The sequence below is a fragment of the Arachis hypogaea genome, chromosome 14, assembly GCF_003086295.3.
Source record: "Arachis hypogaea cultivar Tifrunner chromosome 14, arahy.Tifrunner.gnm2.J5K5, whole genome shotgun sequence".
In the NCBI taxonomy this organism is placed as follows: Eukaryota; Viridiplantae; Streptophyta; class Magnoliopsida; order Fabales; family Fabaceae; genus Arachis; species Arachis hypogaea.
Window position 1 is genome coordinate 94,910,520 of NC_092049.1, and position 17,718 is coordinate 94,928,237.

The 17,718-nt window shown below is 31.8% G+C and overlaps 2 protein-coding genes across 2 annotated transcripts; both read right to left on the minus strand.

Moving 5' to 3' along the window:
* Positions 1-3,756: 3,756 nt before the first annotated feature.
* LOC112742782 (wall-associated receptor kinase-like 15) lies at positions 3,757-7,362 on the minus strand. The gene is made up of 4 exons (XM_025792019.1): positions 6,573-7,362; positions 5,067-5,126; positions 4,095-4,199; positions 3,757-3,878 (listed from the first exon to the last, which is right to left on the minus strand). The coding sequence occupies exons 1-4, from the start codon at positions 7,360-7,362 to the stop codon at positions 3,757-3,759; spliced, it is 1,077 nt and encodes a 358-aa protein (XP_025647804.1).
* A 2,727-nt stretch (positions 7,363-10,089) lies between these two features.
* LOC112742783 (soyasapogenol B glucuronide galactosyltransferase-like) lies at positions 10,090-10,578 on the minus strand. Its single transcript, XM_025792020.1, has one exon. It carries the CDS (start codon positions 10,576-10,578, stop codon positions 10,090-10,092), a length of 489 nt encoding a protein of 162 aa, XP_025647805.1.
* Between the last annotated feature and the right edge of the window lie 7,140 nt (positions 10,579-17,718).

Consider the following 17,718-nt stretch of genomic DNA (forward strand, 5'->3'; position numbering starts at 1 on the left):
TCTAAATTTAAGATAAACAAATAATTAAAAAATATTATTAATCTCAATTGAAAATTAAAAAAAAAATAACTCCCTATGATTACTCTTTCTAATTTATATTTCTTCTATTTTGAAAATTTTTACTCTTTAAAACGGCCACTAGCACCCATTTTTAAGAGATTGTCCATCAATAATATTCTTTCTAAATATTTCTATTTGTTAAATTAATTATTTTTTATTTTTTGAATATTAAAAATCGATATATTCAAAAATATATTTTTCTTAATACAATAAAAGGTAAAGAGAAACTTAATCATTTTTTTTAAAAAGATAAATTAATTTGTTGGGCTTATTATAGCTATTAATTTCATAAATAGGTTTACGAAATGCCTCCTAATAAAAACTAAAAATCAACCTATCATTTTATATTGTTTTACAAGTTTATTTTAATGAAGTAGAATAACATAATCAAACATTTTATAAATACAAAAAAATATCAAATTAAATACTATATTGTATTTAATTTTTTATTCCTTTTTGAATATAAATAAAAAATTAATTTTATTATATTATTTATAAAATTAATTATATATATACCCGATGAAATTTGATTATAAAGGAAAATTAAGCGGGTAATGAATCAAGATCGTAATCGTAGAGATGTCAACGGGGCAGGGCAGGGCGGGGGCAGGGATGCCTCCCTGCTCACCATCCCCGCCCTCAAATTTGTTCTCCGTTTTTTACTGTAGGGGAATATTGCTCCCCATCCCCATTTTTTACAGGACCCCATTTTCTACGAGTACTCAATTTTTCATCTATCTGATAGTTCTAACTAATTATTAATTTCGATATGAATAGAGCTGCAAGTATCTATCCTATAAAAAAGCAAAATTTTATACAAAAAGTCTAAACGACAAGATGGTAACTTTTTTAGAAATGACGCAGTGGAGGGACGTAACAGCGAGTCAGAGGACAGAGCAGTAGGCGAGGTGGGAGACGCAGCAACAGAGAGGAAAATGGACATGATGGCAGAGTTATGGAAAGGAATGCCGCAAATAGAGAGCATGACGCGGTGAGGGTGATAGCACGATGAGGTGTGACGATACAGTGAGAAGGGAAAATGGCGAGGGGATGGCTGCAGAGAGGTTAGATGGAGTATGGAGCATGGACAACGTTAAGAATCTCTGAATTAAAGAAGGGTTATGTAAATTAAATGAAGATTAGAAATTTTGGGTTTCTATATATATATGTTTTGGGTTTCGGGGATTAGCGGGAACGGGACGGAGATCCCCGCTCGGGTCTCTGGGCCTGCCTCAGAAAAATTTTGTCCTTAGTTCCGTTCCTATCTTTGCATAAAAAATTTTTCATAGTTAAATTCTCATTTGAAGTAGTTTTCACAAAAATTTCGCGTCTCAAAGAGTTTTACCATCCCTACGTAATCGTAACATGTATTATGATTGATGAAGTTAACACCTTCCACGTGCTTCATCCCATATTGTTGGGGTAGTTGCTCATTAATATGTATCTTGTATCTCTGTTGTTAGATCTTCTTGATAAAATTAATGAATGCTTTGATGTGGGAGCACTATGAACGTGATTGTGTGGGCACCAGGTTACGAAGTTTTGATTGACAATTAATTTTTCTAGCTGGACCATATTGTCTAGATTTATAGATGACTAATTTAATCTTCTCTTAATCAAACTCATGCTTAGTTCTCTTTAGCTGAACCCTCTAGATATGTCATTTTTTAATCTGAACGGCATATATTTGGATTCTTTAGATGTGTGAATGTTTTATTAGTTAATTATTATATACATTTTTTATTATTCTCCTAAAAATATAATAAAATAAAATAATTATAATAAATGTGTTAATTATACATTAATTTAAATATTATTAGTTATACAGAAATTATTTTTCTTATAAAAAAGTTAATGGTGTTTTAATTTGGTCTAATATTAACAATAGGAGTGTTTTGCTAAATTGAAGGTTAAATCAATACGCGGAAAACATATTAGTAGAGAGCCGTCAGAGTGAGCCAGCGGTCTTCGTCGATACGGAGGCTTTCAGACAACACGCGAGGAGGGGAGAGCTGATGTGTAGAAATAGCCATTAGCTTTCGCAGACTGCGACGCACACATGGCGGCTCCATATCAACATAGGAGGCGTGCTGGGCAGAAATTCTATATAGTTTTCACAGAGATTCTCACACGTTTTCGAAGAATTACAAAACCTTATTCAACACAGAAAGAGCGTGTTGGAGCAACTATTGACATACAGAGAACACCCTCTCCTCCAAAAATAAACAACGCAGGATTGAAGCTCTTTAAATTGAACTCAACTCTTCTCCCAAAAAATTCATTCATTCAGTCACAATAAATTTTGGAGAGGAAGGAAGAGAGGAATTTGGAAAGAGCATCAGAAGAAGAAAATTAATGTTAAAAAAAATTGAATAATTTCATACATAAAATAATGATAAGTTTTATTTATTTATAAATAATTTATAATTATATACGATAACTGAAGAACATATTAATAATTATTTGGATAATTTAGTTTATATAACATAATAAATTTTATTTGTTTTATGTATTTAAAAAATTTATTTTTAATTTTTGTTATTGTTAGTATCATATAATGACATAGCATTGTTATTTTAGTATTATTATTTTTATTTGTATTTAGTATTATTTATTAAATTTAATAAATAATATAGTATTTTTGGATAATATTTTTATTTTCCAGCATAATATTATTTTATTTTATATAAATGTGAATATATAAGTTTTTTTAAATTTTTTTTGTTATCATGTCTGTATATTTAATAAATAATTTAGATATTAATAAATAAATAAATATTTTAATATTTATTAATAAATTTTATTAATTATTTTGAAAATAAATATTTTAATAAAAAAAATTATTATTTTAGCATTATTATTTTTATTTGTATTTAGTATTATTTATTAAGTTTAATAAATAATATAATATTTTTGAATAATATTTTTATTTGTCTAGTATAATATAATTTTATTATATAAATATGAATAATATATATTTTTTAAATTTTTTGTTATAATGTGATTATTTTTTGTATATTTAATGAATAATTTAAATATTAATAAATAAATAAATATTATTATTTTTTGAGAATAAATACATATTATTTGTTAATAAATATTTTAATTAATAAATACTAATTTTTTTTGTATGTTAATAAATATTTATATTTATTTATCTTCAAAAATAAAAATTTTACATATTTTAAATATTTAAAGAAATAGATATTTTTTATTTATGACTAGTAATAAAATATTTAAATTGATGTAAATTAGTATAATAAATATTTATTTGTTATAATCTGTATTCATTTAAAGTTTAAACTTATATTTAATATATAAATATATTTTGGTTATATTAACCTAACAGGAATCTTATGTGTCGTAAATCTGAATTCACTGGAGATGTGAAATTTGATGGTAAAAGACGCTATACGAGTAATGAGATTCTACCACCTTGACTGAATTTTCGCAATTATATTTTTAACCTTTATGGACGGGTCAGTCTCAACCGTCAATGGTTTTATAGCCTCAACAACTGTGTCTGAGTCCAACTTAAAATGATCCTGTGAAATCGTTCCCATAGTGCACGTGTGTCTACCGTACGTTGTATCTTCATATCTCCCAACATTTTTTTCTGTATCAAGTTGGTTCGGATAAGCCGGTTGCACCCACGCCATACGTCTTGCATTTTGCATAGAACGTCTGTGGCTTGGACTAAATAATATTGTAGTTGACTCCTCTATAGATAGTGTAACTTCTAATTGCTATGACAACAGACTTTCTAGAACTATATTTTATTCCGATCCTGAACTCCCCATCCTCAGGATCAGAAATACCTACACAAAATAAAAATCGTCACTCATTGATCCATCCAAAATATAGATTAAGAAAAATGTATTATTTAGTAATCATGTGCTATGTTTGCATATTCGGGGAATTCCGGTGTATGCATGACGTCAAGATCCAAGTGACGCATAAAATGTGGAACGTCCATCGGTTGACTAGCTACGGGAGAAACCACTACATTCTCCAATGTTGCCTCACTCCCATACCACCATCCTCGTCTTCATCGCCGGCTTCATATGTAGCTTCGAAGTCCTCTTCACTATCACTGTTCATTATTCTTTCGTACACTTCAACTCTATCGTCTTCTATATCTGAATCATGTTGAATCCCATCTTATTCTACATTTTCAAACTCAACATTCAGATTGCACTTGAGTCTGCCGGTGAATATGGAACATATTCTGCATATTTGCTTCATCAATAATCGGCATAATATCAAATTGTATTAGACCATCAAACTATAATGGGATTCTGATACAGAATATTGCTCACTCTCTTAAACATATTGTTCTCCATGTTTTGACAAAAACCGTTCTGAACCTCTATAAACGTCATGGTGCATGGAACTACAAACAAAAACGGATTCTCACACACAAAGCTCACTCCCTCATGAGTATTCCGTATAATCTTACCATATACTACCAAATTTGTGGTACCATCCATCACACCAGAAATACAATCAAACAACTCTCATCTTTGCAATGAAATGATATCGAACTTTACCTTATTTAGAGAGAACCCTCAACACACCCCCACATGTTGAATCTTCAAACAATCAGATTCAGACACATGTCACCACGCTCCCCAGAAATTGACTAGCACTCTCCCACATATTATATTTCCAATCGATCAGACCTGAACACATATCATCACACTCTCTACGTGTTGACTTAGCACGTTTCCCATGTTGGCAATACATCTTCCACATGTCAAAGCTATTCTACTAATACGTGTACTAATTTGTAAATACACCAAATACATCCATTTCTAATAAAAATACCAGTAATATTTTTATATTATAAAAAATGAGCCTTACTGATCTGGCCTGAAAATGAATGCAATGAAGCACATGCATTCTCCAAATTCGATAAACTTGATTGTGTCTGAGGGTTGCAACTAAAATATGATCATTAATTAATTATGACAATAAATTATCTTTGTGTGACGAAGTTATATTACCTCCAATAAGCGGGGATTTCTTACGAAGCTTGCATCCTCTTCCATGCTGACACTTGGTATCTACGAGGAAAATCGAAATGAATGTCAAATCAGTGATATTTAGGAACTAAGATTTTTCTTTTTCTACATAAAAAAACTACTATATTATCGCCGCAGAACTGTAGCGGCATAAGCAACTGCTCTAAATTCAACCAATGTGCAACAACCCTTCAACTGACTTATCATAACGATTTCGATCTACATGCAGGTACATCTAACTAACTTATGTAAACTTAGCCAGTAAATATAATTTTGAATGTGATTTGGAAATTATTGATCCACATTCAACTTTGTGAAGTTTATATTTATATAGGATTATATTATATATATACATAAAAAATTAATTAAAAACAAGTTATTATATATAGAAAAATGTATTTATTATCTCAAAATTTTTTTATATTATTATAAACAAATTTAATTATTTGTTTATTGTAGATTTAATTATTTTACTACATTAAGTTTAATTTGATTATTCTAATAATTAATTATTTAATTAAAAATATATAAATTAATATATATACAAAAGAAATTAGTTACCAATCAACTATTCCGGATAGAAATACATATTTGATTTCATAATTTTGTATTATATTACTATAAATAAGTTTAATTATTTATTTATTATAAATTTAATTATTCTATTATATGACATATTTGATTATTTTGATAGCTAATTATTTAGTTAAAAAATATAAATTAATATGTATAATAAATATAAAAAAATATATAAAAGTTCGATTTGATGACTAACTTTTTATATATATAGTATTTTTTTTATGTATAATGATACATAAATACATAAGTATTAATTTTTTTATTGATTTTTAGTGTACATATGTATAATCTTTTTTCTTTACATCTTATGTGGTGTTTAATATTGAATGATAATCTCAAATTATTTATATATTTATTTTCGTTACTATGGCATCTTGGTGCTAGCTTTGCAACGAACTAACTTTTAATTGGTCAATTTTAACTAATGTATTTTACTTTTTAATTATAAAATTATTTTTAAATTATTATTTTTTTTGAATGATTTAGAATTTAAAATTTATGATTTAAAAATAAAAAAATAATTTTAAAAAATAGTTGACATTGAAAAAAAGTTTCTGTTTAAAGCTAAATATTAATATCCTTATATCTCACAGCAACTACTTTTTCACTTGAATTGACCTTTTGGCATAAGATTGAATAATGTAGAGTAAAAACTATTTTTCTTTTTTGAAGCTTAAGATAGAAACTCTAAAAAAAAAAGTTTAGGAATCAGTATTTTTATTAAAATTTGGTGAGCATTTAATCAGCAAAAAAAAGTGAGTAATTTTATATTATTGGATAAAATTTCACACCATTAAAAATATTAATAATAGTTAATTCATAGCTACAAATCATAAAATTTGCTAGCGTCCTAACCTCCTCCCAAAAAAATTAAAAAGTATCATTCTTTGTTAGTTGTTACATACATACCTTGGCATTTTCCATTCACCGGATCCCATTGAAAGCCAGCATTGCACAAGCACTTACCTTCTCCACCTGCCACCGGATCCGGCAAACAACGAGAGTTTGCCACATCCAAGCAATCCCCCGCTACCTTGCACGACGGCTCGGCGGGAAGCTGCCACTCTATCTCCACCCCCGGCTGCCACATACTCACAGGCAAAGAGGGATCCAAATTGGGAAAGCTAGCATATGCAGCACAACGATCTTCCCTAACCCTAATCCTATGTGAAGTAGCAGACCCACCGGTCTTTACATCACAGCATAATTTCGAGGCGTGGCTCGTCACGCCACAATTCTTTGAAATTACCGCATTGCCCTCCTCAATGTACTTATGGCAAATGCTCGTCGAGGAACAGTTGAACAGCATGGTCAAGATCTCAAGGGAGCAGTTCATGAGGATCAAAGTGTTACTTGAAGTAATGTTGAAGGGTGAGTTTGTGTCAAGCCACATCCCTTCGTTCTTGAAATCACGTGACATGCACGTGTTGTTGGCCAAACCCGGTGGCTGAATCACAAGACGCTGCAACGTGGGATTGATCGAGGTGATAATGTATGAGGAACCATTGATTGTGTCGAACCAAAGCGTGCCGGAATTGCATCTAATCTTGTAATTTGGGTCCCCACAATTTGGAGAAGTGCTTAGTGGATATGGCACTTTGATGTGGCCACAATCTTGACAATCTTTTACAGCATTTACGCATAGTGTAATAAGGATTGTAGTGATTAGGACTAGAAGAAAGTGCTCTATGATCGTCATTGATGAAGAATTACAAGTTATGGTGTTGCAGCAATGGTTGCAGCAATGGAAGTAGTTATAACTTATAAGCATGGGTTTAGTTTGTTTCATGGAGTGAAACTATTGCTGTGATTTAATTTATAGTATTATATTATATTTTATTTTGTAAATTAATTAAGAAGTAATCTCCAAATAGTCCCTTCAAATTTTTAATTCGCTTTAATTAAATTTTATTTTTTAAAATGATTAAATGTATCTTTCACTCTTAAAAATGTGAATCTCCATTAATCCAAATGTCATGAGTCATTTTAATGTTATTAATATGTGCAGTTAAGTGTCAATTTGACAGTTTAATTTGCTGTAAGCTGACATGGACAAACATTAAATTTAAATCAAATTATATATGGACCAATTTAAGTATTTTAAATAAATTTTGGACACTAATTTGAGTTAAATTCATTGTTTACCCACGTCAACTTACAGCAAATTGTCAAATTAGCACTTAACTGTATATATCAGCAATATTAAAACAGCTGATGATATTTGAACTAACAGAGATTTACGTTTTTGAAGATGAGGGATATATTTAGTCATTTTAAAAAGGGAAAAATTTAATCGAAGCAAATTGGAAATTTTGAAGACCATTTAGGGCATTATTTTAATTAATTAATGAAAAATGTTAAAGTACTATTAGAATTTGTTATTTGAGAAATGTTAGGAAACCAGCAAATTTTATAATTTATATTCATTAATTAATCATCATTAATATTTTTAATGGTGTAAAATTTCATCCAATGATATGAATTACTCATTTTTTTACGGATTAAATGTTAGCTAAATTTTAATAAAAGTATTAATCCTCTAAATTTTTTTTATTATTTTTAGTCATCGTTTAATTATTAATATTTAAAAATATAAAATAAAATATATTATTAAATTATTAAATTAAAAAATTAAATTAATAATTAAATAATAACTAAAAATAATAAATTTTGATGTTATTTAACATTTTTCATAATTAATTACTTTATTGAAGGAATGAAAATGAATAATCCTAGTTTACGCAGGTTGGCATGGAGTGCTCGCTCGCTCTCCCCCTTTAACCTCGTACATGAAAGGAATTGTTAGGGTCGGTGTATTCCTGGGACAGCTAGTAACTCTATCTTTTGTCTTTAATGGGGTGTTTTTTTTATTGTGTATTTTGTTGGTACAATGGAAATCGTTTTTTAAACCAATGAGGAGTTATTTTTTATGAGTGCAGACATCTCTATGGACACTATCAAGAGAAAACGACAAAATATCATTATGCATGTAGAAATAATACAGGAAGTCACTCACATCAAGTTGCCAAAAACTTTTTTTTAAAACATTTTATATTTACTAATTATCTATTAACACATAACATAGTGATTAGATTTGGTTTAATATAGTCGATTTTTTATTAAAATTAACGACTCAAATTGATTTATATAAATCGAACCGGGTCATGCTTAAAAAGAAATTTTTAATTTGAAAATCCTATTTCCTTCCTCTTTTGTTTCTTTCTCATTCTCACTAAGTTCGAGCTCTCATTTCTTTTACTGGAATTTGGCTCCTGACTCTGGCACTCAAGCTCTCTCCCTCTCTCATTTCCGATCTTTCTCATTGTCTCTGGTCACGCGCTCAAGTTCGTCGTCGCTCTCTGAGACGTCAGTTGCCACCGTCTCGAACTCAATCGCCCTCGTCGTCGCCGACGGCAGAAGCAACAGGTCCCGAAACTAGTCGTCGTCATCGCTCCCTATCTCGTCACCGTCTCACACTCAGTCCCGTGCCTTTGTTGCGCTCGTCGTCGCCGGCTGCAGAAGCCTCAGGTCCCCGGGGTGGTCGTCGCTGTTGTCTTCTTACTTCGACTCTCATTGTCAGCTTCCTCCTTACCATCAGCCAGCTTCGTGCAACAAGAAGCTGGTCCTAATTTGGTGAGTTCCAACTCCCCTATTCTTTAGAAATTTTCTATTGTAATATTTTAGATATTTTTGTTTATTATTTGGGTTTTGGATGTTCTGTTAGAGGATTTTGTTTTGTTTTGTTCATGTGCTGTTAGGATTAGCTATTTCAAAGATCTGAATTACAGAATTATTTTACTTGTATTCTTGAGGATGATCTAAAGGTGATGTATGTGTCACTATTCTATATGTAGGCAGTGATGTTTTATTGATTTTCTTATTGCACAATAAAAATAGTAACTAAGTATTATGTTTTTTTTCTTTCATACCTGTGCATATTGTCTATTCTTTTCTCATTCAAGTCTTCCTACTGGATCACTGTTTAATTATGTCATATAGAGGCTTAGTAGTTAGTGTCTATTAAGCTTGTTTGTAAAACTGCTTCAAAAGAGAAGCAATGCAATGATTTTGCAAGTAGGTTTAGGAAAGTTTGTTACTTATTATTTTGTTCCCCTCACAAATGATTTACAGCATATCATTGTTATTAAGTTAATGTACCTGAAGATATGTTAAGTCAGTTTGTTTCTGTAAATAAGTATCAAGTCCAATGTATGTAGTACAATAGAAAATTTACTCTCTTAGTAATTTCTAATTTTAAAATTCTACAAATTTATCAATTTATATTTCAAATTTGTCAAATGCTACTTTTTCAATTGGTATATTCTTTGGCTTATCAATCTACGATTTTTGATAGTGGATTATCAATATTGCTATGTCTACTCTCTTTATAATAGATGTTATTTTGACATTAGTATTTTCTTAATAATTAAATACGCAATTTCGTAACTGAGTGATGTGCCGAATGAGCAAAGCAGCTTCCAACAAGTAACATCAACCTAGGAATCCCCAACCTGGCTGCAGCATCTACAATCCGAGGGTAGAACATGTCAGTGACAATGCAATCTGCCTCCAGTTCCTCAAACAACTTCTCAATCTCCTTTTCCAACTGATTTAGTCCCTTTGCAATTTTGGAAAACATGTCCGGTGCCGTATTGGCGTTGAATGTTTCTACACTAACAGAAAGACCAACTTCTGCAGCCGGGAACTTAACGATGTGAGTTCTGATTGAACGGCCGAGCGAGGAGTCACGGCCGATGGAGCTCTGGAACAATGAGGCGGCTACTATGGTAACATTGACCCCGTGCATAGCGAAGAGTCTGGCTATGTCTATCATTGGTATGATGTGGCTTGTTGATGCGAATGGTAAGAACATTACTTTTATCTTAGTATGAACTTCTTCTTTTGCAGATTCCATGGAACCGGTAGTAAATTAAAGTTCACTATTCAACTTTACGCTGTTGCTTGAATTTATAGGAAAGATATCATACTTTTCGTAAGAAAAAAATGTGTATACATCTTGGTAGTTGTGCTTATTTTGAATTATTGTGAATTATATATAGGCTATCATCAAGCCTCAGTATGTTGACCACATTCTAAAAGCAGGACAAGGGAATGTAGGGCAGGTGCTTGATCAGAAAGATGAGAAATAAGAAGGCAGAGCTTTGTGCTGATCTAAAGCTTAACCAGGTTATAGATCGTAATGTTGGTGATCTTTTTGGTAGAGAGCTCTGAAGGTTTGCCATTGCAGTTGTTGCCATCCAGAATGCAGAGATATATATGTTTGATGAACCCTTTAGTTACCTTGATGTGAAGCAGAGACTGAAATCTTGTTTTATCTGCTTGAAATCTTGTTCGTGTCACTTTTTCTCATTTTTCTTTTTTCTTTTTGGTTTTATCTAAGCGACCTTCTCTATTTACATTAATTAATATTTATCACATTAAAGTATACTTTTTCGACAGACTCTAGAAAAGGCGGTTTCTATTTGAATTGCTAGAGTCGAAGAGTAACATATCTTAAAAAAATCATATAGTATAAAAATGTGACTTTGATAATGTATTGACTACAGATTAATTATAAGAAAATTAGAGAGACATATGATTTGAACACCGCCAAAAATATCAATGTCCTTATGAAAACATAGAAATAACAAAGTCTCAGTCCTTTGGAAAACAAAAAAATTCGAAAAAGAAATAAAATTACATAGACGGTAAGGGAGCAACGATGACGATCAGTCCCGGATCTGCTGCTTCTGTCGCCGGCGACGACAAGCACGACTGAGTTCAAGACGGTGGCGACTAACGACCCAGAGAGAGATGACGAGCTTGAGTGCGAGACCAGAGACAGTGAGAGAGGCCGAAGATGAGAGCAGGAGAGAGCTTGAGTACCAGAGCCAGCGAGCCAAATTTCAGTGAGAGAGATGAGAGCTCGAGTTTAGTGAGAGTGAGAGAGGGACAAAAGAGGAAGGGGATATGGTTTTCGAATAAAAAAAAATTAAGTATACCCGGTTCAATTTATATAAACCGATCCGGGTCGTTGATTTTGGTAAAAAGCCGACCATATTAAACCAGATCTAATCATTATGCTATGTGTCAATAGATAATTGGTAGGTATAAAATATCTTTAAAAAAAGTTGTTTTTGACAACTTGATGTGAGTGGCTCCCAATAATACAATAGCTTTTTTAAACTAATTAAGTGTTCTTCAGTCAAGTCATAATGCGCTTTTTCTCAAACATACGCACGCACATATTGCTACTGTTATTTCTTCTTCCTCTTTTTCTCCAATTCTTCTTTTTTTTATTAGCGTCAGTATTTTGATTATTTTTTTCTTTTTTTCCGCACGTTGCTATTTTTTCTTTTTCTTTCTCTTTTTTCTGCACGTTTCTTTTTTTAACGTGTCGTTGTTGTTATTGTCACTATCATTATTATTGTGGTTGCTGCTTTATCTTCTTCTCCTCCTATATATATTCAATAAAAATAATTTTAAAAATTTTGATGTACAACACAAAAAAGTTAGTGCACGATAAAAATATTTTTATCTCATATCAATAAATTTTTGTACTATGTGCAAAATTTATATGTTGTGTATAAAAATTTATGTGTTTTGATCTACAAAAAAATTTTGGTACTTAGTAACAAAATTTATGTACTGAAGAAGTACGGAGATACAAAAATCATGTGATGCACATGCATGTTTTTTTTTCCTACTGGATTTGTATCAATTTGGTTGAACTTGGTTACCAAAAACTCTTGTATATATAGTATCATTGTAAATAATATTATGGTCAAACATAGATATATCAATAAAATAGATGGCTAAGTTTTTTTTCAACCAAGTTCAACCAAGTTTTCTTGGGGTATGCATGCGCTTCTTCTTCTTCTTCTTCTTTGCACTTCTTCTTTAACAACGTTGTCGTCATTTTCGTCTTTTTCTTCATCATATATATGTTCAGAAAATTATAGCATAGAAATTTTGATTTACAACACTAAAATTTTGGTGAACAACACAAAAAATTTATTGTCCAACACGAAAATTTTAAAAGGACTCACACATAATCAACAAAATATGCATAACACATAAATTTTGGTACACAATACAAAAATATTGGTACATAGCATATAAATTCTGGTATGAATCATTGAAAATTTTGGAGGATTCCAAATCAAGAATATTGACTCATCCAATTAACAAAATATATTTGCAACAAAAATTTATGTGTAATGTGCCAAAATTTCTGTACTATGTGAAAATATCTACGTGCTATGTACAAAAGTTTTTGTGTTATATGTAACATTTTTTGTGCTATATTAATGAGTTTATGTACAAAAATATTCTGTGCTGCAAAAGTGCACAAAAAGAGAAAAGTAGTGATGTATGCACATGTATTTTTTCTCTTAGACTTGTACAAGTTTGATTAAACTTAATTACAAAAACTCTTGTGATCTGGTATCACCATAGATATATAGTACTATTTTTGTCGTACAATATATATAAATTAATGCACGGACAGTAAAAAAAAGAAAACAAAAAATTCAAGTGAGATTATACAAGGACGTGCATGTTTAATATTATCATAATAAAGTATTAAATAACTTATTCAATCAAGTTTAAAAAAAATCATGCTATCATTCTACACTACAAGAAAAATATTGAATACCATCGAATTTAGTATCGCAGAATAACAACGACTTTACCGGCAGATTCGATAATAAATTTGTCGGATACAAATTTTATCGTCGGATTCTCTTTTCCGACGGTAACGCCGACGATAATAAATAGAGAAAAAGGTAAAAAATTGGCACCTTAGTTATAGTCGGATTTACAGGTGAATAAATCCGCCGATAATTTGGATTAGTGAAACGTTACGTTTTGGTCAAATGTGAACATTTACTGGCAAATTTTTTCGTAAAAAATTCGACGGTAATTGTGCCCTAAATTTGAACCGCGAACCCTCTTCCCCTTCATTTTGAATCTCTCTCTCTCTCTCTACACTATCTCATCTCTCCCTCCATATTCTCTCTGGTACCTCCCTCTGACGACCCATTCTTATCGTCTGGCGATCGTTCTTCGTCTCCCTGCCGAACCTCCGCTTTTGTCGCTGTGCCGTCGAACTGCCGCTGCTCCCTCCAGGTAGCACCCCCCTTTCCAACTCTCATTATTCAAACTCCATGCATTTTTTTTCTGTCTTGATTAGATTAGAATATAGGATGTTAGGTTGATTAGTTGTTGATTACGTCCATTAGTTTGAAGTTGTGATTAATAATTTATTGATTGTTGCTGATTTTTGTGATTAAAATATACATATTGTTGATTCTTTTAAAAATGGCTCAAAGAGCTTTTAATAAAATTTTGGTTTGATTATTAAAATCAATACTTGCTTTCGAAATAGTATGTTTGAATTCTATGTTGGAGTTCTTAAAATTTGATGTATTGTGGCTGTTTTTAAGTTTCAATGTATGATTGATTCTTCATAGAGTTTGTTTTGATTGTGGAGGTTATCTCAAAATTTAGGGGAGGTGATGTCAAAATTTTTTGCAAATAATATAACTGTGGGAGGAATTGCGTTAATTGGTGGCTCTTTGCAAAAAATATAAATGTACACATAATTTGTGTTGTATTTGCTGTTTTAAGTGATTTAAAGTGTCTATGAATTTGATCTTTGCTATTACATTGTATTCATGACTAGTGTTTAGTTATATGCTCTTTGCAGACATGACGAGAGGTAGAGGTGTCATGGATCGACCTCGTGGTCGTGGTAGAGGAAGGGTTCTACTGATACCCCTATGACTTCTCAATCGTCTCCCTCTACTCTGACTATCTTTGTGATGTCATAGGCAATGGGTGCACAGGACCAGCCGTTCATCATGGTCACTAACTCCAACTACGTAGCTCCTACTGCTGCGCCACCCCCACAACCAGTTAGTTGTCCATCTGCTTCATCAGAGTGGACTCCTCCACCACCTCCATCCACTCGGCAGCACACTATCTCGACGATCCCACCTCTAGTGATAGACATCACGGTGTCGGAATCCTCTCATAGATCCCAACTAGATGCCCCTCTACCATCTCCCATCGTACAGATGATGATTTGGCCTTATGCGATGGGACTTCGGCGTGAGTACTATTTCAAGTCTTTTATATGTAACCATTTTAGTTAGTTAGTTTAATTTAGTTACACTCAATTTTTTAGTTTTAGTGGATTTAGGTTGTTAAGATAGGTTTGATTTAGTTTATTAAGTTTGAACTGCTTATTGTGTTTGATAATTCTTGATTGTTGATGGATTGTTGCTGCTTACGTCATATAATGCCATATAGATGAACTACTAACCTTAACTAATTGATAATTCTTGATTGTTGATGGATGTTGCTACTTGATTCTTGATTCTTGTTTGTTGATTGTTGATAGATGTAGCTGTTTACGTGAATTGTTTATGGATGTAGTTTTGGCGCATTCTCGTTATGGATAAACACTGTCAAAATTTTTAAAAATTCTAAATATAATTGAAGTTTATAGAAAATTTCGAAAAACTTTTTAGTAAACTACTAATCCTAAGTTTTTCATTGATAGATTTGTCCCAAATAACAATGCATGTATACAGGAGTGTACTAATGTCATCAAGCTGATGTACGACCACCCATAGCCGAGCTACAAGAAAATTCCAGTTGAGACCAGAGAGCGATGGTTTCATAAATGGGCGGTAAGAACTCAACATATTCAAACCTTAGTGTTAGTTTATATTTTCTAAGACTCACAATCTCATGATCAGAAAGATCTTCGACTATCGGATGGCTAGGCGGCTTCAGTAGATGTTGGCGAACGTACGTTAGCACCGTGACCACCTCACCATTTGCCTCCTCTCAGACATTAAGAAGTGACTGTATGAACATTGGGAGACTGATGAGGGGTTCAAGCACCACCATCTCACCAACAGAGCTAACAGGACATCCTCTAGGTTGTCAAAGTATAATGTGGGTCAGTGACTTTGATGAAGACTAAGGCAAGGCTGGTAAGTAACTTGTTTCATTTTGTTATTAAGTTCGTTTAGTCTTAATATTATCTCATTATTACTTGACTTAACATGTGGTTTTAAAATCTGTAGTCTAAGCCATTGAATTGTGAGGCAACGAAGGCAGAGACCTTCAAGTATACTCATAGGTTGAAGGAGAACAAGGAAAGATCCGATCAGCAAGCCACGGATCATTACGTGAGTAAACATCATGTGATATACCATTTTTAAATTAACTGCAACCTAATCATAAAATGTGTTACAAAGGAGTCCTACACGCGGAGATTGGAGGCCGCATATGAACCGTACAAGAATTGCGTGTACGAACTCGGATCTTTCTTCATCGACAACCTTCGTACGTCCACATTGAGACATTCATCTGCCTCTGCCACCAATCGGCTCATCTATCCCGAGGACGGTGAGGATTTGAGGGAGTAGGTGCTACTCTCCACCTGGAGCCTTCAATAACAGCCTCAACAGCTGCGGGAGTCTGAGGAGAGATAATAGGTGATCCTCTCATGCATGATAGACACAGATGACCTCAGGTTGGAGTGGAGGTGTGAGCTGGAGTGGCTTTAGCAGATGGAGCAACACATGGCACTGTACAAAGAACAGATGCACGTTGGTGGCAGCAGTGCTTATGGGAGGGGCACAGACATCACCACTTAGGTTGCCGCCTCAGCAGCAGGACCAGCGGGATGACGACGACTTTTAGTGACTAGAATTTTTTTATACACTGTTTGATTGTATTATATCTTCTATTATTTCACTTTTCATCTTATTTGTATACTTGATAATTTAACATATTGTGCTTCTATTATTTAGAATTTGACTACTAATTGTGCAAAAAAATAAATTTAAATAAAAATTTTATAATTTGACCACTAATTTCATCAAAAAAATATTACAAAAAAAAAATGAACTTACCGTCGGATTTTCCGAAGGAAATATCCGACGGTAAAAATGCAAGAACAAAACAGTTTGGTGCCAATATTACTGTCGAAAAAAATTTGCCGATAACTGATACAAGATATTCATAGCTTAAAAAATTAATTCTTCCGCTAAGTCTACCGCAAGTTACTGGCGGATAACAAAATCCAACAGTAAACATTTACCGGCAAGTTTATATTGTCGGATTGGAACTGACGAAAATTTCGACGATTAATTTATTACCGGTGAATTAATTTCGTTTTTTCGACGGTATTCAACATTTTTCTTGTGGTGGTAATCAATTATTTATTTTCTCAACCATGCTATATTTTGCATAAAAAAGAATTAGCTATCAATTATTTATTGTATAAAATAATGAAATATTTGATATTCATAAAAAATTTATTATTGCTATAAAGAAATAATTAATTATCCTATTATGACAGATGCAATTATTTGATTAGTTTATTAAAAAAATATGTGGAATAATATTTATAAATATACATATATATCATATCTGACTTTTTATATTTATAATATTTTTTTGTTATTTTCTACTTTAAGATTTATAAACTTACACTTGAACCTATATAAAATGGAACAGTTTTACAACAACTTGGAAACTATATTGTGTGGTTTTTATATCATTAATTTTATACCACAATTTATTTTGTATAGTATACCTCAATATATTTCTAAGGTGAATTATATGGTAAAGATGTAAGTTTACAGATTTTTTCTTTAATAGAATAAAAGAGAGATTAATAAAGGTAGGATCCATATTTTAAATAATAATAAAATAATAAAAAATAACTATAAAAGGAATTATATTCTTTCTCTATACCACTCCAATATGTACAACCCCTATTTCTAAACCAGTGATAACGTTGACCTTTTTTTTTTCCGCCTTCCCTGCACGTGATTATACTTCCCCAATATAATGTTTTCATAGGATCTAAACAGATCCGACAATGATAAAATCTTTCTAGAGATTTGATTGTTTTAAATCTTATAGCATATGCATATAGGGTGATGCCCAAGGTATAATTCTTTCAAGAAATTAAAAGAGTAGTAGACTAGTAGTGGTGGACCTTTTCACATCAAATTTTAATAACCGC